General features: G+C 45.7%; 1 protein-coding gene across 6 annotated transcripts in view; it reads left to right on the forward strand.

Moving 5' to 3' along the window:
• The first annotated feature begins 2,824 nt into the window (after nucleotides 1-2,824).
• Nucleotides 2,825-23,397, forward strand: part of MORC2 (MORC family CW-type zinc finger 2) — a 343,405-nt gene continuing 322,832 nt past the window's right edge. Inside the window, exons 1-4 of one of the 6 annotated variants that reach the window (XM_063913415.1) lie at nucleotides 2,825-2,899; nucleotides 3,730-4,097; nucleotides 16,550-16,603; nucleotides 16,958-16,992. In XM_063913415.1, coding sequence (XP_063769485.1) covers nucleotides 4,030-4,097; nucleotides 16,550-16,603; nucleotides 16,958-16,992 — 157 coding nt within the window. In that variant the 5' untranslated portion in view covers nucleotides 2,825-2,899; nucleotides 3,730-4,029. Of the gene's footprint in view, nucleotides 2,900-2,999; nucleotides 3,184-3,241; nucleotides 3,470-3,729; nucleotides 4,098-16,549; nucleotides 16,604-16,957; nucleotides 16,993-23,397 lie in introns of those variants that run through there. The other 5 variants (XM_063913413.1, XM_063913411.1, XM_063913410.1 and 2 more) reach the window with 5 other exon arrangements.

The raw sequence follows: 23,397 nt of genomic DNA on the forward strand, positions 1-23,397 counted from the left end.
TAGGGGAGTTGCAATTACATATAACTCAGTGTATCGCAAACATCCAAGTTCCATTTGTACACACAATGCAGATAAAATTACAGCAGACTTCGTTTTGCACTGCATCAGCCCCTATTATCTTCTCAAGTTCAAATAGGTGTAGTTTATATAAATAATATTTATACAGGACAAATAAGGTGGAGTAAAATTTTTAAAGGCGCCTAAAAGAGCCATTACATTTTTGCTCCAATCAAACACCCATTATACGCAGCAGTCACATTTCGGTGTGCACTCCTGAATGCATGAAAAGTGAGCCGTTTGGGTGCTCAAACAGTACTTTTCCATCCGTGCTCATTAGTTTAGCCCAGTGGTTTCCAAACTTTTTTGAATCACGGCGCCCTAGAATATCAGAATTTTTTTCACGGCACCCCTAGGCCAAAAATTTCTTGAGAAATATAGAAAGAAATATTACATTAAGTAGATCGCGTTTATATGTCATCCTTAGGGTGAGTTGTGTGGTGAGGGACAAGATTTGCTTTTGCTTGGCCACATATTTTATGACTGGCAGCCACCAGCACTGGTTTTGCCTATTATATTGACTATGAATGATTTGAATTGGTCCTGGACCACCAACCCAGGGCACCCCTGCAAGTGTCACGAGGCACCCCAGGGAGCCACGGCACAGTTTGGGAACCTCTGGTTTAGCCTATTTACATAGCTAAACCCTGACTACAATAAGCGCATTAAAGAGCGTTCAAAACAACTAAATTTCAACAATGGGCACATTTTAAAAAACAACTGAATTCTGACCATTCTATGCAACTGGGAACAACCATAAAACAAGGCTGTGTGACAAAGGAGATGATTCAACTCAATCATGGGAATTTAGCTCACAGGAACTTAGCTTATTCGATTACTTCCAACTAGACCAGAGGCTGTACTTATAGTCTATTTCTGTTTGCACACTCCTGAGGTGCGACTCGAAATCCACATAAGGAAGAGCTTTAGCCCAGGTACACACTTGCCGATGTCCATCAGATATATCGTCCGAACCGGCGGATCAGACAATATATCCCATACATCGGCATCTGTGTATATACTACATCATTAATGATGCGCAATCCCTCTGGTCGTTACCGAGGTACAATAGCTTTCGTTTTCAACTTGAAATCTAAAAATATTGTAGGAGACAGCATGCACCTGGATGATGGACGGTACATGCCGCCACTGGCGAGACGCGAACTTGCAAGAGATCTTGCACGATGTCGCTGACATCAGCAAGTGTGTGCCCAGCCTTATGGTGCATACATACTGGGAGATCCTTGCTATGCCCGATTTTGACTATGCAATTTCCCTTTAACTCCCCCAGAGCCTAGAAGCACCGATTTTGTGTGTGATTTTGACCAAGTGCCAATTTTGACAATACTTTGTACTAGATAGTACAGTAGTCAAGATTGACTTGCCTGCACAGTCTATCTAGACTCGCGATACCGACCCCACGGGACCACGCGTCAGGATCGAATCGGTATTGAAAGCTGCCCAACAGCTTGCGATTTCCACAAACTTCCTTTGCGAATTTCACTATGGAGTGTATTCAATTCTTGTCGGAAACTGGCGCCTTGATAAGACAGCTGTTTCCAACTATTTTTTTTTTTTAGGTTAGATGGGGTTCCTACCTATTCAATGCTCCGCCAGAAACTCCCTCAGATTTTCCGACAAGTTGGGAATTCCAACTTGTCGGAAAACACGTGGATCGGCGGAATAGCTGCGGATTCAAGTGTTTTGACGGAAGCGGCGGCCATATCCTACAGGGTTTAGCCCAGTTTCCGACAATGTCAATCTGAATTTAAAGTCGGGTTAGCATTGTTGTGAACGGCCAAATCCAACACTGAAACTTTGATGTCGGATCCTTTCCATCTGAAAGAATTCAACATCAATTGAACATACCCCTATATAGTAAATATCGAAAGGATATATCTCACTGTGCGTACACACCTTTAGCAGTCGCAACCAGACAGAAGCATTGTGGATGGCATCTGCACCTGAACATGGCTTATCCCAAATATCACAGGAAAAAAACCAAACCCATACACTACATCAACATGTCGGACCTGCATATGATTTCCCTTGAACCGCACGGCAGGATCGCATCGGATACATTGTATGTGGTAGTTTTGCATACAATGTATTTTATGCAGTCCCAGCCATGCCTGCGGGAACATATGTATCACGAGTGCAGCACCGAACGACCTAGGGACTCCAATCCAATGCTCACAGGAGCGCGCATCAGATGTAAAAATAAATCCAATTGCCACTTCCCATCCGATTTATCGACCTGAAAAGGTCGAAATCGGGCATTATCGTTCAAGTGTATGGGGCCCTGTAGTTCGGGATGCCAAATGTCTACGAATAAACTGAATTGCCCTACTTACAATAAACCCATTACGGCAGCCTTACCTTTCTACACATAATAGTAGTTGGAATAACTTGCTAAAAGGGAGGTACTTTGTCCCTCCACAACTAGGTCTCAGCAAAGAAAACACTTTCCAAATGTGTTTCTCAGCTGTAGGACTGCAACACATTAAATTGAGCAGGTACTACAGAGCACATAATGCCCGATATATGTGACACTACAATCAAAATGGTCCCCGGGAACACCAGTGAGGTAGTTCACATCCCTCCCTTCCACAGCGACAGTCATGTATATTCACCACACGATGCGGGTGAACTAGGACAGGGTTCCAATTATATAACAAGGACCAGAAATTAACTGATCACGAGCCATTAAACCGTTCCCGCCATCCCCGCACGCCCGGGTGGTACAGCTACAACGCGCTCTCCCCAAGACTCCAGCCGACGGAAACTATCCACATGTACAAGAAGCAGCCATGGGAACATCGCCGAGAACGCTAATAAGCAGGTACAAGCCGCCGCCATCGACCAATCACCACCGGCACGCACAGCGAGGATCCCACCTCCAGCAGCAGCCGGAGATCTTTGTTCTGTGAGGGGGGCGCGCCTTCCGGAGCGCGCACCCCGCGCTACTGCCCTCCCGCGCTAGTCAAGCACCGACAGTGCGCGTCACGTGTGCAGCCGGGTGGGGCGGGGCCTCAGTGACGCAGGTACAGGTTCGGCTCCCGATCTTTCGAGTCTCGCTCTGTTCGGTCCCGTAATTTCTCCGTGAGGCCGATGGGAGAAGGACAGGTCCGTAGGCTGCACGGCGGGTGACGGTGTTGCAGAAGTCAAGAGCAGAGTAGGAACGATGCACTGCGGTGGCCGGAGACGCTGCCTCTGCCCCAGACTCAGGCTGCGCCGTCTGGTGCAGCAGCAGCAGCACGATCACACGCATCCGGGCGGTGGCTGCAGGCTGGGCGCACTGCGGAAGAGGCGGGAATTGCACCGGAAGCTGAAGGAGAGCGGCGAGAGTCCGGGGAAAATAGGGATAGCAGAGGGGCGATGCAGCAGCCCGGCGGCCGCAGGTGCTAGGCAGGTAGAAGCGGTCACTGAGCGGAGGGAGGCAGGCGGATGTGTGCCGGCTCAGACGCCGGGCTATAGACGTGATGTGGGAAGTTATTTTTTTCAGGTGGATCAGAGATGTCCCCTGTAGTGCTCAGTGGCAGGCTCTGATTGCCCATAGTACACCTAGTGCTCATTGTATCGTGTATATTTATGCATGGTTAGCATATAAGCTTGCATGCCCAATTATATTCATTTAAAAATAATAATTTGTGATATTGTTTCCTATTGCAGATACCATACCAGGGAGGCATAGACGCTTGACAAATATTACCTAATGCCCTTGATGTTACTGTAAAAGGCCCAGAAGGAAAGTGAACACTGGACATGTTTTTGGTTATGCGATGTTGAAGTTGTTGGTGACTCCTCTAGGCTCATGGCTTCATGCATCAATAAGCGCTGATCTAGAGAACAACATTAAGCAAGTCCTTGAAATAAATATTTGCAATCGTCCTTCGCATGTGGTTTGCAAAAGACTAACGCAACAATAGTTAGAATTGTATTTTTGACGTCTCAGCGGAAACTTAAGGAATCATGGCGTTTACTAATTATAGTAGTTTAAATCGTGCACAATTGACCTTCGAATATCTACATACTAATTCGTGAGTATTCTGCATGTCTAGAAATATTTCTTTTTTTGTGGTACTATACCAATTTTTTTGTGTGCGTGTTTTTGGTTTGCTAGTTGTGAATTTGGGTTTTCATTTTGGTGTTTGACTTCACAGGGATAGCTGGTTGATAGATCTACGCCGTCTAGGTGGGCATTCAGTAGGTTGACAGGTAAAAGGTGGACCGTCTAAGGTCGACACGACAATAGTCGACACCAGATTTCTTCTTTTATTTCTTTAACTTTTTCATACATTTCCATTCACGTGGAGTACAATTGGGAAGCATAGTGAGCGGAGCGGTACAATGCAAATGTTAAAAAAACAAAAACGTGTGTCGAACTCTTTTGAGCCTATCTTTTGACACTGTTGACTTATTACTGCATGGCGACCATGTGGATGGCGACCATGTGGGGTAACCTATTGACTATATCTAGTTATCGTAGCTCTAAAGATCTTTATTTCACAGGCTAGATCAGATTTTCATTGACTCATTGCAACCAATAGGATTTTTATTTTACTGGAAACTGGTTGGTAAAAAAGCCAAGAGGAGATCTGCTAAGTCTGGATTTATAAATTCTTGGCGCAATTGCATCCACATTGAAGATGCTGCTGTTTTTCAAGTATTTTCGGTATCTGAAAACTAGGTAGTGAAGACATAGGAATATAATTGTCTTATATTTAATCTGCTGTGGAAATCTACTTTTTTGGTACAAAGAATTCTCAAACATTGGACCTGATTCAGTAAGGATTGCAAATTCTGCTAACTGGCAAAATTTGCAATCCTTTCACTCGCATGCAAGGCCGCCCAGCATGCTAACAGCCCCCCCCCCCCCCCCTTGACCACACTGAAATTGCACATGCGCCTGCAGCCTCTTAGCTATTTTAGCGGTTGGATAGCATGTTGCGTTCCAACCTGAATCAGGCCCATAGCACAGAAGTTTGCATTCTCTTAAGTATATAACATTCTAAATCTAAATTGCACTCAGCAGTTATATTACTTTTTTCAAGGCTTCAAATATTGATATGAGTATATTGATACAAAATGGATGTGCTGACCATAAAATAAAGTTACAGATGTACCAAACAATTAAATATTGCCATGCACTTCCAATTTAGAATTGTCTTGAGAGAGAGAGTAAACTATTTTATGCACACCTCTCTGCAGAATTTTTCTTTTACAGTTGTTTTCCTGTCGAGTTGAATTTGTTATCTCATTTTGGAGCTGTGGACTCATCAGTAGAGGGTAAAGCAGTTGTTTTCTCGCTCACGTCTAAAGTGTTGGGCAATATTCAACTGTTTGTGCCACTGGACTTCAATTACCTGGTGACCATGTTTGCTCCCAGTTGCATCGGGTTTAGATGTGTAAAGCAGCTGAACTCATTCAGATTACTGGACTTGCTGCTTTTGGGTGGCCAAAAGCCAGAGAATGTGCGAGTTTCTGCTCGCCACCTCAGGAAGGTGATGACATAAATAGTGGGATCCTGCAGCACAAACAATTGAATAGCGTGAGAAGGAGCTGAGGCTGCAATAAGACAATTGAATTCCTCCATAGAATGACTTGTCTTAATATGATGCAGAGCCGAGATGGAATATTTAAAAAGAATAATAAAAAAAACCTCATTTTGAGCCACAAAATTTGTTTTTCTCCTGCACGGTCCACAGGGTAACCACAGGATAACATTGGGATATGATGGAGCGACAGCGGATTTGCACCAAACGGTCAAAGCTTTTCAGCCTCCCAGCATGCAACGGGCCCGTCCATATATTATTACTGTGGTTTCTTTCGCTATGCGTCTGAACGGTTAAAACTTATATAAAGTAATGCAGTAACATGTTACTCCTACATACGTGAAATGTATCTGTAGTTGATTATGTGCTCATATTACTTATTATAATAATGTGTAACCTGTGACTGATTGCTAGTGTGATTGCTGACTTTACTATAATAGATTGCTTAGATTTTAAGCACGGATCTGTTGTGTGTATGCCCCCCTGCAATAGCGATGCAGCATGCAGGCTCAATCTAGCGGGTCGCTCACTTCAGCGCTGTGTGAAGTGACTCATTACACTCCAGTTCTGCATACGAAGATGAGAAAGAAGGTTTCCGCTCAGTGGACATATCTGAGTTGATTAATGCAATGAAAGCCATTCTATCCTTAGAATATTCAGCAGAGCCTGTGTTAAAATCCAAGGCACCTGTATTTAAACGGCCCAAAACAGTTAAGACTGAGTGAGTTTCCTGGGTCAGACCAGCTGATGGAATTTATGGAAAAGGCTTGGGCTACGCCTAGTAAGAAATTTAGTATTCCTAGGAAATGGAATTCCAATTATCCTCTTCCGGCTGGGGACTGTTTAAAGAGGCAGGTAGCCCCCAAAGTAGATACGCATGTTGTTTGATTAGTGCGAAAATCTACATTACCTCTGCCTTCAACATCGTTAAATGATGTCCCGGATAGGTGAGCGGATGGTTTCCTAAAAAACATTTTTTCCCTGTCTGGGGCAATCATAAGACCAGCCATGGCTTCAGCCTGGATGGCTAAAGCAGTAGCCGCCTGGGCGGATGCATTGGAAGGGGAAATTTCAATGACACCTAGAGCAAAAATCCCATGTTGCACATATTAAACAGGCTGCAATATTTTTGGAAGAAGCAGCCTTGGATATGGGTACAATTGCCTCTTGAGCATCAGCCTCAGCAGTAGCCGCTCGCAGAGCAGTTTGGCTACGTACATGGAAAGCTGGATCAGAATCAAGAATTTTTTGGAGTCTTTACCTTTTACTGAAGATAATCTTTTTGGTAAAGAATTAAACAGTATTTTGGAGTCAGAAGCAGACTCCCAAGAAAGTGAAGTTTCTTTCCACATACAAATTCAAGCCTAAAATTCCAGCTTTTTGGGCCTTTCGATCTAAAGTAAAAGGAAAATGTGCTGGCAAACAGTCCCAATACAACAGGTCTGTTAAGACTAAAAAGTATTGGGCTACCAAAGGACCAGCTTCTAAAACAAGATAAGCCATCAGCCTGATGGTGTGGGTCTCCACCTGGGGGATCCCAGGGTGGGAAGGCAGCTTCTTCATTTTGCATAGATATGGCAGCAGTCTACCACAGATACCTGGGTGCAAGAAGCGGTATCTCACGGTTATGCGTTTGCTTTCAAGAAAAACCCTCCTCAAAGGGTTTGTTATACCAGCCCGTCTTTGGTAGAGACGAAGGCCAGGGCTTTGCAAGGGGCAGTTCAGAAATTACTTCAGTCAGGAGTAATCATTCTAGTTCCTCCTGCACAACGAGGACAGGGTCTCTAGTCCATAAGCCAAATGGGTCGGTCCAGCCCATACTTAATTTAAAAATGCTGAACAAGTACATTTGGATGCCTCGATTTTCATATGGAGACTTTACGTTCCATTATTTTGGCCATGGAGCCAGGGGATTTTATGGTATCTCTGGACATCCAGGATACTTACCTACATGTTCCTATAGCATTGTCCCATCAGCGCTATCTCAGGTTCGCTATCCTCCAACAGCATTTTCAGTTTCAGGCTCTACCATTTGGATTGGCCACAGCCCCCAGAGTATTTACCAAAATTATGGTGGTAATTGCAGCTTAGGAAGGAATTGCTTCCAGGGGCAGTGGACCAAGGAAGAAAGTTGCCTGCCAATAAATATATTGAATCTCCGAGCCATATATATGGCATTGATTCAGGCAAAGGACATCCTTCAGGGAAAACCAGTTCAGATCCACTCGGACAATGCAATGTCAGTAGTGTACCTCAACCATCAGGGAGGAACTCGCAACCAGAATGCAATGAAAGAGTTAAGTCACACGTTAAAGTGGGCAGAACTTCATCTTCCAGCCTTGTCCGCAGTGTTCGTTCCAGGAGTCCTAAACTGGGAAGCAGATTTTCTCAGTCGGCACACTATTCATGCAAACAAATGGCCTCTACACCCGGAAGTCTTCCAGACTCTGGTTGACAGATGTGGGTTGCCAGAGAGAGAGCTCATGGCATCCTATCGGATCCACAAGGTTTCATCTGGCTTATGTGTTTCCTCCCATCGCCCTGTTACCCAGGATGGTGAGAAAGGTAAAACAAGGAAAGGGTGCCGTGATACGAATAGCTCCGGCTTGGCCCAGAAGACATTGGTACACAGATCTGCAGAAGATGTTGAAGAATGCTCCATTCCTACTCCCTCAATGTCCAGATCTACTGACTCAAGCACTTTGCTATCAAAGACATCTGGATCGACTGTCTTTGACCGCGTTTATCTTGAGACCTCTATCCTGAAGTCAAGAGGATTCTCACAACAGGTAATTCAAACGATGCTCAGAGCAAGGAAACCTTCATCAGCTCGCATTTATCACCGAATATGGCAAGCCTATATTCAATAGTGCAGTGATCGGAAATTTGATCCTAGGTCTTTCACAGTTTCCAAAATCCTGGCATTCCTTCAGGTAGGAATGGATAAAGGTTTAAGGGTGGCTTCCTTAAACAGCACTGACTGTATGGTTCCAAAAGAAAATTGCCAACCTACAGGATATGCACACTTTTTTCCAGGGAATGCTGCACATTCAACCTCCTTTTGTTCCTACTACAGTGCCTTGGGACTTAACTTTAGTTCTAAAGGCCCTTCAAGTTGCCACGTTTGAACCACTTAAAAGAGTGGATCTTAAATGGTTGACCGCTAAAGTTCATTTTCTACGGCTAAGAGTTTCAGATCTTGGGGCATTGTTATGCCGTCCACCATTTCTTTCTTTCTTTCTTTCTTTCTTTCTTTCTTTCTTTCTTTCTTTCTTTCTTTCTTTCTTTCTTTCTTTCTTTCTTTCTTTCTTTCTTTCTTTCTTTCTTTCTTTCTTTCTTTCTTTCTTTCTTTCTTTCTTTCTTTCTTTCTTTCTTTCTTTCTTTCTTTCTTTCTTTCTTTCTTTCTTTCTTTCTTTCTTTCTTTCTTTCTTTCTTTCTTTCTTTCTTTCTTTCTTTCTTTCTTTCTTTCTTTCTTTCTTTCTTTCTTTCTTTCTTTCTTTCTAGTTCTCTGATCGTACCATCAAATAGACAGAATCTCCCTTTCTTCTCTACGGTTTTTACAAGTGAGGATGTCCTGCTGATAAGCAGACACTGGTAAGATGGCTTCAGATGACCATTTTAGAAGCATATTCTCAAGCTGATCTCGCTGTTCCGGATAATGTCTCTGCTCACTCTACTCGTAAGGTAGGTCTGTCAAGGGCAGCACAACATGGTGCTTCAGCAGAACAGATATGTAAGGCAGCCACATGGTCTTCCATTAACACATTCATTAGACATTATGCCGTTGATACCTTTACATCTCAGGACGCTGAATTCGGGCGAAGGATTCTCCTCTCTCATCGGGAGCATCCCCACCACTAAAAATGCTTTGGGACATCCCAATGTTACCCTGTGGACCCTGCAGGAGAAATATACGTTATGTTAAGAACTTACCGTTGATAAAGGTATTTCTCCTAAGTCCACAGGTTCCACAGGGATCCCACCCTGACGCACCAGATTTGAGGATCCTTTTACTCACTAACCTCTCCCCACTTGTACGGAAGGGTGTGCATGTGTGTTCTTCTCGCCTGATTAGGGCTCTACATCAGGCATGTCCAAACTGCGGCCCTCCAGCTGTTGAGAAACTACACTTCCCAGCATGCCCTGACACCGCTTTAGCATTCTTTGACAGCAAAATTGTGTCAGGGCATGCTGGGATATGTAGTTTCACAACAGCTGTTTGGATATGCCTGCTCTAAATGATGCTCCTGCCTTGAGCTTTGGAAAACAACTGATTTGACTGAGCCAGGAGGCGGGGATATATGGACGTGCCCGTTGCATGCTGGGAGGTCAAAAAGCTTTGACCGTTTGGTGCAAATCCGCTGTTGCTCCATCATATCCCAATGTTATTCTGTGGAACCTGTGGACTTAGGAGAAATACCGTTATCAACGGTAAGTTCTTACCATAACGTATATTTTTCCCTTGGGTTTTCATAAATTAAGTCAACATAAAATAGTCCATGTATTTAGTAGATTTATCTATATTTCTCTATCGTCCTAAGTGGATGCTGGGGTTCCTGAAAGGACCATGGGGAATAGCGGCTCCGCAGGAGACAGGGCACAAAAAAGTAAAGCTTTACTAGGTCAGGTGGTGTGCACTGGCTCCTCCCCCTATGACCCTCCTCCAGACTCCAGTTAGATTTTGTGCCCGAACGAGAAGGGTGCAATCTAGGTGGCTCTCCTAAAGAGCTGCTTAGAGAAAGTTTAGTTTAGGTTTTTTTCTTTACAGTGAGTCCTGCTGGCAACAGGATCACTGCAACGTGGGACTTAGGGGGAAAGTAGTAAACTCACCTGCATGCAGAGTGGATTTGCTGCTTGGCTACTGGACACCATTAGCTCCAGAGGGATCGAACACAGGCCCAGCCGTGGAGTCCGGTCCCGGAGCCGCGCCGCCGACCCCCTTGCAGATGCTGAAGCGTGAAGAGGTCCGGAAACCGGCGGCTGAAGACTCCTCAGTCTTCATAAGGTAGCGCACAGCACTGCAGCTGTGCGCTATTTTCCTCTCAGCACACTTCACTGGGCAGTCACTGAGGGTGCAGAGCGCTGGGGGGGGGCGCTCTGAGAGGCAAATATAAACCTTATACAAGGCTAAAAATACCTCACATATAGCCCATAGGGGCTATATGGAGATATTTAACCCCTGCCTGACTGGAAAAATAGCGGGAGAAGAACCCGCCGAAAAAGGGGCGGGGCCTATCTCCTCAGCACACGGCGCCATTTTCTGTCACAGCTCCGCTGGTCAGAACGGCTCCCAGGTCTCTCCCCTGCACTGCACTACAGAAACAGGGTAAAACAGAGAGGGGGGGCACATTAATGGCTATATATATATATATTAAAGCAGCTATAAGGGAGCACTTAATATAAGGATATCCCTTGTATATATAGCGCTTTGTGGTGTGTGCTGGCAGACTCTCCCTCTGTCTCCCCAAAAGGGCTAGTGGGTCCTGTCTTCATTAGAGCATTCCCTGTGAGTTTGCGGTGTGTGTCGGTACGTGGTGTCGACATGTATGAGGACGATATTGGTGTGGAGGCGGAGCAATTGCCAAATATGCAGATGTCACCCCCCAGGGGGTCGACACCAGAATGGATGCCTTTATTTGTGGAATTACGTGATGGTTTATCTTCCCTTAAACAGTCAGTTGAGGACATGAGGCGGCCGGACAATCAATTAATGCCTGTCCAGGCGCCTCAAACACCGTCAGGGGCTGTAAAACGCCCTTTGCCTCAGTCGGTCGACACAGACCCAGACACGGGCACTGATTCCAGTGACGACGGTAGAAATTCAAACGTATTTTCCAGTAGGGCCACACGTTATATGATTTTGGCAATGAAGGAGACGTTACATTTAGCTGATACTACAGATACCGTAAAACAGGGTATTATGTATGGTGTGAAAAAACTACAAACAGTTTTTCCTGAATCAGAAGAATTAAATGACGTGTGTGATGAAGCGTGGGTTGCTCCTGATAAAAAGTTGATAATTTCAAAAAAGTTATTGGCATTATACCCTTTCCCGCCAGAGGTTAGGGCGCGCTGGGAAACACCCCCTAAGGTGGACAAGGCGCTCACACGCTTATCCAAACAAGTGGCGTTACCCTCTCCTGAGACGGCCGCACTTAAGGATCCATCAGATAGAAAGATGGAAGTTATTCAAAAGAATATATACACACATGCAGGTGTTATACTACGACCAGCTATAGCAACTGCCTGGATGTGCAGTGCTGGAGTAGTTTGGTCAGAATCCCTGATTGAAAATATTGATACCCTAGATAGGGACAATGTTTTACTGTCGTTAGAACAAATAAAGGATGCATTTATCTATATGCGTGATGCACAGAGGGATATTTGCACACTGGCATCTCGGGTGAGTGCTATGTCCATTTCAGCCAGAAGAGCCTTATGGACACGACAGTGGACAGGCGATGCGGATTCAAAACGTCACATGGAGGTTTTGCCGTATAAAGGGGAGGAGTTATTTGGAGTTGGTCTATCAGACTTGGTGGCCACGGCTACTGCCGGGAAATCCACTTTTTTACCTCAAGTCACTCCCCAACAGAGAAAGGCACCGACCTTTCAACCGCAGCCTTTTCGCTCCTACAAAAATAAGAGAGCAAAGGGCTTGTCGTACCTGCCACGAGGCAGAGGAAGAGGGAAGAGACACCAACAGGCAGCTCCTTCCCAGGAACAGAAGCCCTCCCCGGCTCCTGCAAAAACCTCAGCATGACGCTGGGGCCTCTCAAGCGGACTCGGGGACAGTGGGGGGCCGTCTCAAAAATTACAGCGCGCAGTGGGCTCACTCGCAGGTAGACCCCTGGATCCTGCAGATAATATCTCAGGGGTACAGGTTGGAATTAGAGACGGATCCTCCTCATCGTTTCCTGAAGTCTGCCTTACCAACCGTCTCTTCCGAAAGGGAGAGGGTGTTGGAAGCCATTCACAAGCTGTACGCTCAGCAGGTGATAGTCAAAGTACCCCTATTACAACAAGGAAAGGGGTATTATTCCACTCTATTTGTGGTACCGAAGCCGGATGGCTCGGTAAGGCCTATTCTAAATCTGAAGTCCTTGAACCTCTACATAAAAAAGTTCAAGTTCAAGATGGAGTCACTCAGAGCAGTGATAGCGAACCTGGAAGAAGGGGACTTTATGGTATCCTTGGACATCAAGGATGCGTATCTACACGTTCCGATTTACCCCGCACACCAGGGGTACCTCAGGTTCATTGTTCAAAACTGTCACTATCAGTTTCAGACGCTGCCGTTCGGATTGTCCACGGCGCCTCGGGTCTTTACCAAGGTAATGGCCGAGATGATGATTCTTCTTCGAAGAAAAGGCGTATTAGTTATCCCATACTTGGACGATCTCCTAATAAGGGCAAGGTCCAGAGAACAGCTGGAGACAGCTTTAGCACTATCTCAAGAGGTGCTAAGACAACACGGGTGGATTCTGAATATTCCAAAATCCCATTTAATCCCGACAACTCGTCTGCTGTTCCTAGGAATGATTCTGGACACGGTTCAGAAAAAGGTTTTCCTTCCAGAGGAAAAAGCCAAGGAGTTATCCGATCTGGTCAGGAACCTCCTAAAACCAGGAAAAGTGTCAGTACATCAATGCACAAGAGTCCTGGGAAAAATGGTGGCTTCTTACGAAGCAATTCCATTCGGCAGATTCCATGCAAGAATATTCCAAAGGGATCTGTTGGACAAATGGTCAGGGTCGCATCTGCAGATGCACCTGCGAATAACCCTGTCACCAAAGACAAGGGTGTCACTTCTGTGGTGGTTGCAGAAGGCTCACCTATTAGAAGGCCGCAGATTCGGCATTCAGGATTGGATCCTGGTGACCACGGACGCCAGCCTGAGAGGCTGGGGAGCAGTCACACAAGGAAGAAACTTCCAGGGAGTATGGACGAGTCTGGAAAAGTCTCTTCACATAAACATTCTGGAACTAAGAGCAATCTACAATGCTCTAAGCCAGGCGGAACTTCTCCTGCAAGGAAAGCCGGTGTTGATTCAGTCGGACAACATCACGGCGGTCGCCCATGTAAACAGGCAGGGCGGCACAAGAAGCAGGAGTGCAATGGCAGAAGCTGCCAAGATTCTTCGCTGGGCGGAGAATCACGTGATAGCACTGTCAGCAGTGTTCATCCCGGGCGTGGACAACTGGGAAGCAGACTTCCTCAGCAGACACGATCTTCATCCGGGAGAGTGGGGTCTACATCCAGAAGTCTTCAACATGTTAATAGACCGTTGGGAAAGACCAATTGTAGACATGATGGCGTCTCGCCTCAACAAGAAACTGGACAAATATTGCGCCAGGTCAAGAGATCCACAGGCAATAGCTGTGGACGCACTGGTAACTCCTTGGGTGTACCAGTCAGTGTATGTGTTTCCTCCTCTGCCGCTCATACCAAAGGTATTGAAGATCATACGGCAAAGAAGAGTAAGAACAATACTAGTGGTTCCGGATTGGCCGAGAAGGACTTGGTATCCGGAACTTCAAGAGATGCTCACGGACGAACCGTGGCCTCTACCTCTGAGAAGGGACCTGCTACAGCAGGGTCCCTGTCTTTTTCAAGACTTACCGCGGCTGCGTTTGACGGCATGGCGGTTGAACGCCAGATCCTAAAAGGGAAAGGCATTCCAGAAGAAGTCATTCCTACCTTGATTAAGGCACGGAAGGAAGTCACCGTGAAACATTATCACCGCATTTGGCGAAAATATGTAGCGTGGTGCGAGGATCGGAGGGTTCCGACGGAGGAATTCCAACTGGGTCGTTTCCTACATTTCCTGCAATCAGGATTATCTATGGGTCTCAAATTGGGATCCATTAAGGTTCAAATTTCGGCCCTGTCAATATTCTTCCAAAAAGAATTGGCCTCTGTCCCTGAGGTCCAGACTTTTGTCAAGGGAGTACTGCATATACAGCCTCCTGTGGTGCCTCCGGTGGCACCGTGGGATCTAAATGTAGTTTTAGATTTCCTCAAATCCCATTGGTTTGAACCATTGAAAAAGGTGGATTTGAAATATCTCACATTGAAAGTGACTATGTTACTAGCCCTGGCCTCTGCCAGGAGAGTATCTGAATTGGCGGCTTTATCTTATAAAAGTCCTTATCTAATCTTCCATTCGGATAGGGCAGAACTGCGGACTCGTCCGCATTTTCTCCCTAAAGTGGTATCAGCATTTCATCTGAACCAACCTATTGTGGTGCCTGCGGCCACTAGCGACTTGGAGGACTCCAAGTTGTTGGACGTTGTCAGAGCCTTAAAAATATACATTGCAAGGACGGCTGGAGTCAGAAAATCTGACTCGCTGTTTATATTGTATGCACCCAACAAGTTGGGCGCACCTGCTTCTAAGCAGTCGATTGCTCGTTGGATTTGTAACACAATTCAACTTGCACATTCTGTGGCAGGCCTGCCACAGCCTAAAACTGTAAAAGCCCACTCCACAAGGAAGGTGGGCTCATCTTGGGCGGCTGCCCGAGGGGTCTCGGCATTACAACTCTGCCGAGCAGCTACGTGGTCGGGGGAGAACACGTTTGTAAAATTTTACAAATTTGATACCCTGGCAAAGGAGGACCTGGAGTTCTCTCATTCGGTGCTGCAGAGTCATCCGCACTCTCCCGCCCGTTTGGGAGCTTTGGTATAATCCCCATGGTCCTTTCAGGAACCCCAGCATCCACTTAGGACGATAGAGAAAATAAGAATTTACTTACCGATAATTCTATTTCTCGGAGTCCGTAGTGGATGCTGGGCGCCCATCCCAAGTGCGGATTATCTGCAATACTTGTACATAGTTATTGTTAACTAATTCGGGTTATTGTTAAGGAGCCATCTTTAAGAGGCCCTTTCTGTTGTCATACTGTTAACTGGGTTTAGATCACAAGTTGTACGGTGTGATTGGTGTGGCTGGTATGAGTCTTACCCGGGATTCAAAATGCCTCCCTTATTGTGTATGCTCGTCCGGGCACAGTACCTAACTGGAGTCTGGAGGAGGGTCATAGGGGGAGGAGCCAGTGCACACCACCTGACCTAGTAAAGCTTTACTTTTTTGTGCCCTGTCTCCTGCGGAGCCGCTATTCCCCATGGTCCTTTCAGGAACCCCAGCATCCACTACGGACTCCGAGAAATAGAATTATCGGTAAGTAAATTCTTATTATTCAGCATACACAAAGCAATTTTTTTTAATTTTTTTTATTTAAGCTTAAGGAAATTTGTAAAGTAGACTGTCTCCAAGTGTAAATAATATATGTAGTATGTTGGAATATTCTGGCTTGATAAGACATTATTTAGTTTTGTTTTTGTTTTCTGTCATTTAAGTAAAATAATAATAATAAAAAAAAAAGATTGTTTAGTTTTGGCAATGTTTCTTATTTTTAATTGAGGTTTGTTTGTTTTTTTTCCCCTTAGAGGAAGAACCTTTTTTGTACATTATCCACAACAGTATTGACTGGTAGTTTTGACTATTCAAGTAATGTTTTGTAGAGCATATAAAAATATAAAATAAAGCAAGACTCCGGTGTCGGAAGAATAATAATAGACTACATATTTGTTCTACAGTGCTATATGAAAAGTTTTGCACACACCATATTCAGCGAAGCTTAACATATCTCGTGGTTAAAGGCAGTAGCTTAATATAACAGTAGGATTTAAAAAATTCCTTAAGGAACTTCTGCATGGTCATTTAGGCCTATAACAGCTAATCCAGGTTCTGTTAAATAGTATTGCAATATAAATGTGTAGTTTAATTAAGAGAACCGCTGAATAGCTCCTTTATTTCAGATTGTGTTATCGTGTAATGTGTGATGTATGCTTGTTTTTTTTTATTAAATCACTGTTTCTGAAGTTTGTTTTGTATTTCTTTATTTTGACACAAATATTTTATACTTAAATAGCACAACACATGAGTTCCTGTTTGGGGCTTTGGCTGAATTAGTTGACAATGCAAGGTAAGTAATGTTTGTCAGTAACATCTAGAGACTTTCTTTGCAGTGTCTTAGTGTTCTGGATTCTACTGTTTATATATTCTTTAAAAATGGAACGGTTAATAACGAATTCATTTGATGATATTCTTGCAGTATTCCCAAATCATTCGGGAGCTGTGTTACTTAGCTTGGTGTGACACACACATTGAATAGTCTCTTAATATAATTATATATATATATATATATATATATATATATATATATATATATATATATATATATATAAAATATGCAATTTTATTTCTTCTAGGTGCTTCCTTTTTTTCTCTCAGTTATATATTTCACATTTAAATTGGTATGTATATTTTATTTTTGTAGAGATGCAGATGCGACAAGAATAGATATCTTCACAGGTATGTATGATCAAACAAAGTTATCTTTATACTTGAGTTTAGATGGTTTTTATGATTAGCTCTCTGGGGATATCCTATTAGCAGCTGTACTTTACCACTGCTAATAGGTGCGCCCGGGGGCTATCTAAGTAGCCCCGATGCCGGCACATTTATTCCCTGATGCCCAACTGAAAATGTTCTATTAATTACAATTTAATGTTCAGACACTTGCTGTAATAAATAGATCAAGCATGTCCCATATGCTTTGGAAATAGGTGGTGGCCCTTGAGTTACAATTTAATATTTGGTGTGACCTCCTTTTGCCTTTAAAACAGCATCAGTTCTTCTAGGTACGCTTGCACACAGTTTTTGAAGGAACTCTGCAGAGAGGTTGTTCCAAACATGTTTGAGAACTAACCACAGATCTTCTGTGGCTGTAGGCTTGCTCAAATCCTTCTGTCTCTTCATGTAATCCCAGACAGACTCAATGTTGAAATTTAGGATTCTGTGAGGGCCATATAATCTCTTCCAGGACTCCTTGTTTACGCTGAAGATAGTTCTTAATGACACTGGCTATATGTGGTCGTTGTCCTGCTGCAACATAAATTTGGAGCCAATCAGATGCTTGCCTGATGGTATTGCAGATTGATAAGTACGTGCCTGTATTTCTCAGCATTGAGGACACCATTAATTCTGACCAAATCCCCAACTCCAAATTTGCAAGGAACCTTTACCATGCGTCACTGTTGCCTGCAGACACTCATTATTGTACCGCTCTCCAGCCCTTCAGCGAACAAACTGCCTTCTGTTACAGCCAGATATTTCAAATTTTGACTCCTCAGTCCGGGGGAACCTGCTGCCATTTCTCTTTCATCCATCTGGGGGTCGCTGCGCACTTACTGATGGGTTAGAGTGTGTGTGGGAAGGGAGTTTGGCACAGAACCTATAGAAAGCAACTCCTACCCCCTCTAACCCCTCCCATCTACATCCTGTTCAGGAATTACCTCAGTTTTAGTTTTGTGCCTGAGGAGTACAGACACAGTTTCTTTGCCTATAGTTTTTAGTTAGGTTTTCTTTTCTTCTTATTTGAGTTTTGTTGGATACTTAGGGGTATATTGCGGTCGAATTCCCGAAAATTGTCGAATTTCGGGTCATTTTCGCCAAAAAAAAATAAAAAAAAAATCGTCAATGCAATTCAGTGCTTTCCGTCAAAAAAACGGACTTTCAAAATTCGACTTTTTGAAATTCGACTTTTTGCAAATTCGACTTTTCTGCAATGATACAAGTGCTGCAATTCGACAAAAGCATATTCAATTCAAGTTTGGAAATTCGACAGCAGTGCTTTTAGACAGTAAATTCGTCATTTTCAATCCGCCACACTTTGGAGGGTGAAAACAATAAAAAAAATTTTAAACATGTTTTTTTTGGTGTTTTTTTTTTTTTTTTGGGAATAGCATATCTATTTATATTAGGAGGGATTAGGTACTTTTTTTGGAGGCACAAGTATTATTTATATATTTTTTAAAATATTTTTTTTTTTTTTTTTAGTGCTGGAACGGTAAAATTTTAAAAAAAAATGGCGTGGGGTCCCCCCTCCAAAGCATAACCAGCCTCGGGCTCTTCGAGCTGGTCCTGGTTCTAAAAATGCGGGGAAAAATTGGGCAGGGATCCCCCGTATTTTTAAAACCAGCACCGGGCTCTGCGCCTGGTGCTGGTGCAAAAAATACGGGGGACAAAACGAGCAGGGGTCCCCCGTATTTTTCACACCAGCATCGGGCTCCACTAGCTGGACAGATAATGCCACAGCCGGGGGTCACTTTTATACAGTGCCCTGCGGCCGTGGCATTAATTATCCAACTAGTCACCCCTGGCCGGGGTACCCTGGGGGGAGTGGGGACCCCTTCAATCAAGGGGTCCCCCCCAGCCACCCAAGGGCCAGGGGTGAAGCCCGAGGGGGGATGGGGGGGACCACTTGGAGAACCACAAGTACCAGCAGGGAACTTTGCCGGCAGCGGTGGGGTTACCCGCGGTCAGCCGCTGACCGGCGGGTGACCTCACCGCTAGCCGCAAATTTCCCGCCATTGAATATAATGGACGGAGCTGTGCGATGCGCTGTCACAGCACAGACAGCGCACAGCCAATCAGGTGAGCGCCACGGAAGTAGCGCTTCCTGATTGGCTGAAGGGACTTCAGTGACAGGAGTCACGTGGTGTCCCGGCATTCGGTGTAAGGGGTCTCATGTGTCAGCATGGGACCCCTTTCAGTCCGGTGGTCCGTGTGTCCGTTTTCTTTTTTTGCCAAGTACGTGGATTTATCTCTGGACCCTGGCTGAGGTGAGTATATTGAACTTTTCTTTTCAGGTATCCGTGGATTCTACATGGAGAAGAGGACCGATGTCGGCGTGTGAACATAGGTAAGTATGTGTGTGTCGGCAGTGTGTAATAAAGTTTTACTGTCACGGTGTCTGTGTCCTGTTTTTATTTGGGTATTTTTTCCCCAGTAGTACTACAGGTACCAGCGGGCCCGTTTTTCTCCCGCATGCTGGTACTTGTGGTTCTCCAAGTACCAGCTTGCGGGGGAGGCTTGCTGGGACTTGTAGTACTACTGGAAAAAACAATATTCTTGTCATTTTACTCTAGGCTATCAGCCTCCCATACGCAGCCATTGGATGGGGGGGACAGCCTCGGGCTTCACCCCTGGCCCTTGGGTGGCTGGGGGGGGACCCCTTGATTGAAGGGGTCCCCACTCCCCCAGGGTACCCCGGCCAGGGGTGACTAGTTGGATATTTAATGCCACGGCCGCAGGGCACTGCATAAAAGTGACCCCCGGCTGTGGCATTATCTGTCCAGCTAGTGGAGCCCGATGCTGGTGTAAAAAATACGGGGGACCCCTACTCTTTTTGTCCCCCGTATTTCTCTATCGTCCTAAGTGGATGCTGGGGTTCCTGAAAGGACCATGGGGAATAGCGGCTCCGCAGGAGACAGGGCACAAAAGTAAAGCTTTTACAGGTCAGGTGGTGTGTACTGGCTCCTCCCCCTATGACCCTCCTCCAGACTCCAGTTAGATTTTTGTGCCCGGCCGAGAAGGGTGCAATTCTAGGTGGCTCTCATAAAGAGCTGCTTAGAGAGTTTAGCTTAGGTTTTTTTATTTTACAGTGATTCCTGCTGGCAACAGGATCACTGCAACGAGGGACTGAGGGGAGAAGAAGTGAACTCACCTGCGTGCAGGATGGATTGGCTTCTTGGCTACTGGACATGAAGCTCCAGAGGGACGATCACAGGTACAGCCTGGATGGTCACCGGAGCCACGCCGCCGGCCCCCTCACAGATGCTGAAGCAAGAAGAGGTCCAGAATCGGCGGCTGAAGACTCCTGCAGTCTTCTTAAGGTAGCGCACAGCACTGCAGCTGTGCGCCATTTTCCTCTCAGCACACTTCACACGCAGTCACTGAGGGTGCAGGGCGCTGGGGGGGGGGCGCCCTGGGAGGCAAATGAAAACCTTTAAAAAGGCTAAAAATACCTCACATATAGCCCCAGAGGCTATATGGAGATATTTACCCCTGCCTAAATGTACTAAATAGCGGGAGACGAGCCCGCCGGAAAAGGGGCGGGGCCTATCTCCTCAGCACACGGCGCCATTTTCTGTCACAGCTCCGCTGGTCAGGAAGGCTCCCAGGTCTCTCCCCTGCACTGCACTACAGAAACAGGGTATAACAGAGAGGGGGGGCAAAATAAATGGCAATATATTAATATAAAAGCAGCTATAAGGGAGCACTTAATCATAAGGCTATCCCTGTCATATATAGCGCTTTTTGGTGTGTGCTGGCAGACTCTCCCTCTGTCTCCCCAAAGGGCTAGTGGGTCCTGTCTTCGTATAGAGCATTCCCTGTGTGTCTGCTGTGTGTCGACATGTATGAGGACGTTATTGGTGTGGAGGCGGAGCAATTGCCAAATATGAGGATGTCACCTCCTAGGGGGTCGACACCAGAATGGATGCCTTTATTTGTGGAATTACGGGATAGCGTCAACTCGCTTAAGCAGTCGTTGCCGACATGAGGCGGCCGGACACTCAATTAGTGCCTGTCCAGGCGCCTCAAACACCGTCAGGGGCTGTAAAACGTCCCTTGCCTCAGTCGGTCGACACAGACCCAGACACAGGCACTGATTCCGGTGGTGAAGGTGACGAATCAACCGTATTTTCCAGTAGGGCCACACGTTATATGATTTTGGCAATAAAGGAAATGTTACATTTAGCTGATACTACAGGTACCACTAAACAGGGTATTATGTGGGGTGTGAAAAAACTACCAGTAGTTTTTACCGAATCAGAAGAATTAAATGACGTGTGTGATGAAGCGTGGGGTGCCCCGATAAAAAACTGCTAATTTCAAAGAAGTTATTGGCTTTATACCCTTTCCCGCCAGAGGTTAGGGAGCGCTGGGAAACACCTCCTAGGGTGGACAAAGCGCTAACACGCTTATCAAAACAAGTGGCGTTACCCTCTCCTGAGACGGCCGCACTTAAAGATCCATCAGATAGGAGGATGGAAAATATCCAAAAAGGTATATACACACATGCAGGTGTTATACTACGACCAGCTATTGCGACTGCCTGGATGTGCAGTGCTGGGGTAGTTTGGTCAGAGTCCCTGATCGAAAATATTGATACCCTGGACAGGGACAATATTTTACTGTCGTTAGAACAAATAAAGGATGCATTTCTTTATATGCGTGATGCACAGAGAGATATCTGCACACTGGCATCACGGGTAAGTGCTATGTCCATTTCGGCCAGAAGAGCTTTATGGACACGACAGTGGACAGGCGATGCGTAGAGGAGTTATTTGGGGTCGGTCTATCGGATTTGGTGGCCACGGCTACGGCCGGGAAATCCACCTTTCTACCTCAAGTCACTCCCCAACAGAAAAAGGCACCGACCTTTCAACCGCAGCCCTTTCGTTCCTTTAAAAATAAGAGAGCAAAGGGCTATTCATATCTGCCACGAGGCAGAGGACGAGGGAAGAGACAGCAACAGGCAGCTCCTTCCCAGGAACAGAAGCCCTCCCCGGCTTCTACAAAAGCCTCAGCATGACGCTGGGGCTTCGCAAGCGGACTCGGGGGCGGTAGGCGGTCGTCTCAAGAATTACAGCGCGCAGTGGGCTCACTCGCAGGTAAATCCCTGGATCCTGCAGATAATATCTCAGGGGTACAGGTTGAAATTAGAGACAGAGCCACCTCGCCGTTTCCTGAAGTCTGCTTTACCAACGTCCCCCTCAGAAAGGGAGACGGTTTTGGAAGCCATTCACAAGCTGTATTCTCAGCAGGTGATAGTCAAGGTACCTCTTCTACAACAAGGGAAGGGGTATTATTCCACTCTTTTTGTGGTACCGAAGCCGGATGGCTCGGTAAGGCCTATTCTAAATCTGAAGTCCTTGAACCTGTACATAAAGAAGTTCAAGTTCAAGATGGAGTCACTCAGAGCAGTGATAGCGAACCTGGAAGAAGGGGACTTTATGGTATCCTTGGACATCACGGATGCGTATCTCCACGTTCCAATTACCCCTCACACCAGGGGTACCTCAGGTTCGTTGTACAAAACTGTCACTATCAGTTTCAGACGCTGCCGTTTGGTTTGTCCACGGCACCTCGGGTCTTTACAAAGGTAATGGCCGAGATAATATTTCTTCTTCGAAGAAAAGGCGTATTAATTATCCCATACTTGGACGATCTCCTAATAAGGGCAAGGTCCAGAGAACAGCTAGAGATGGGTTTAGCACTATCTCAAGAGGTGCTAAAGCAGCACGGATGGATTCTGAATATTCCAAAATCCAAATTAATGCCGACAACTCGTCTGCTGTTCCTGGGGATGATTCTGGACACAGTTCAGAAAAAGGTTTTTCTTCCCGAAGAAAAAGCCAAGGAGTTATCTGACCTGGTCAGGAACCTCCTAAAACCAGGAAAGGTGTCTGTACATCAATGCACAAGAGTCCTGGGAAAAAATGGTAGCTTCTTACGAAGCAATCCCTTTCGGCAGATTCCATGCAAAGGGATCTGTTGGACAAATGGTCAGGGTCGCATCTTCAGATGCACCTGCGGATAACCCTGTCGCCGAGGACAAGGGTATCCCTTCTGTGGTGGTTGCAGGAGGCTCATCTATTGGAGGGCCGCAGATTCGGCATGCAGGATTGGATCCTGGTGACCACGGATGCCAGCCTGAGAGGCTGGGGAGCAGTCACACAGGGAAGAAATTTCCAGGGAGTGTGGTCGAGCCTGAAAAAGTCTCTTCACATAAGCATTCTGGAACTAAGAGCAATCTACAATGCTCTAAGCCAGGCGGAACCTCTGCTTCAAGGAAGACCGGTGTTGATCCAGTCGGACAACATCACGGCAGTCGCCCATGTAAACAGACAGGGCGGCACAAGAAGCAGG

Source organism: Pseudophryne corroboree, chromosome 1, assembly GCF_028390025.1.
Source record: "Pseudophryne corroboree isolate aPseCor3 chromosome 1, aPseCor3.hap2, whole genome shotgun sequence".
NCBI lineage: Eukaryota > Metazoa > Chordata > Amphibia > Anura > Myobatrachidae > Pseudophryne > Pseudophryne corroboree.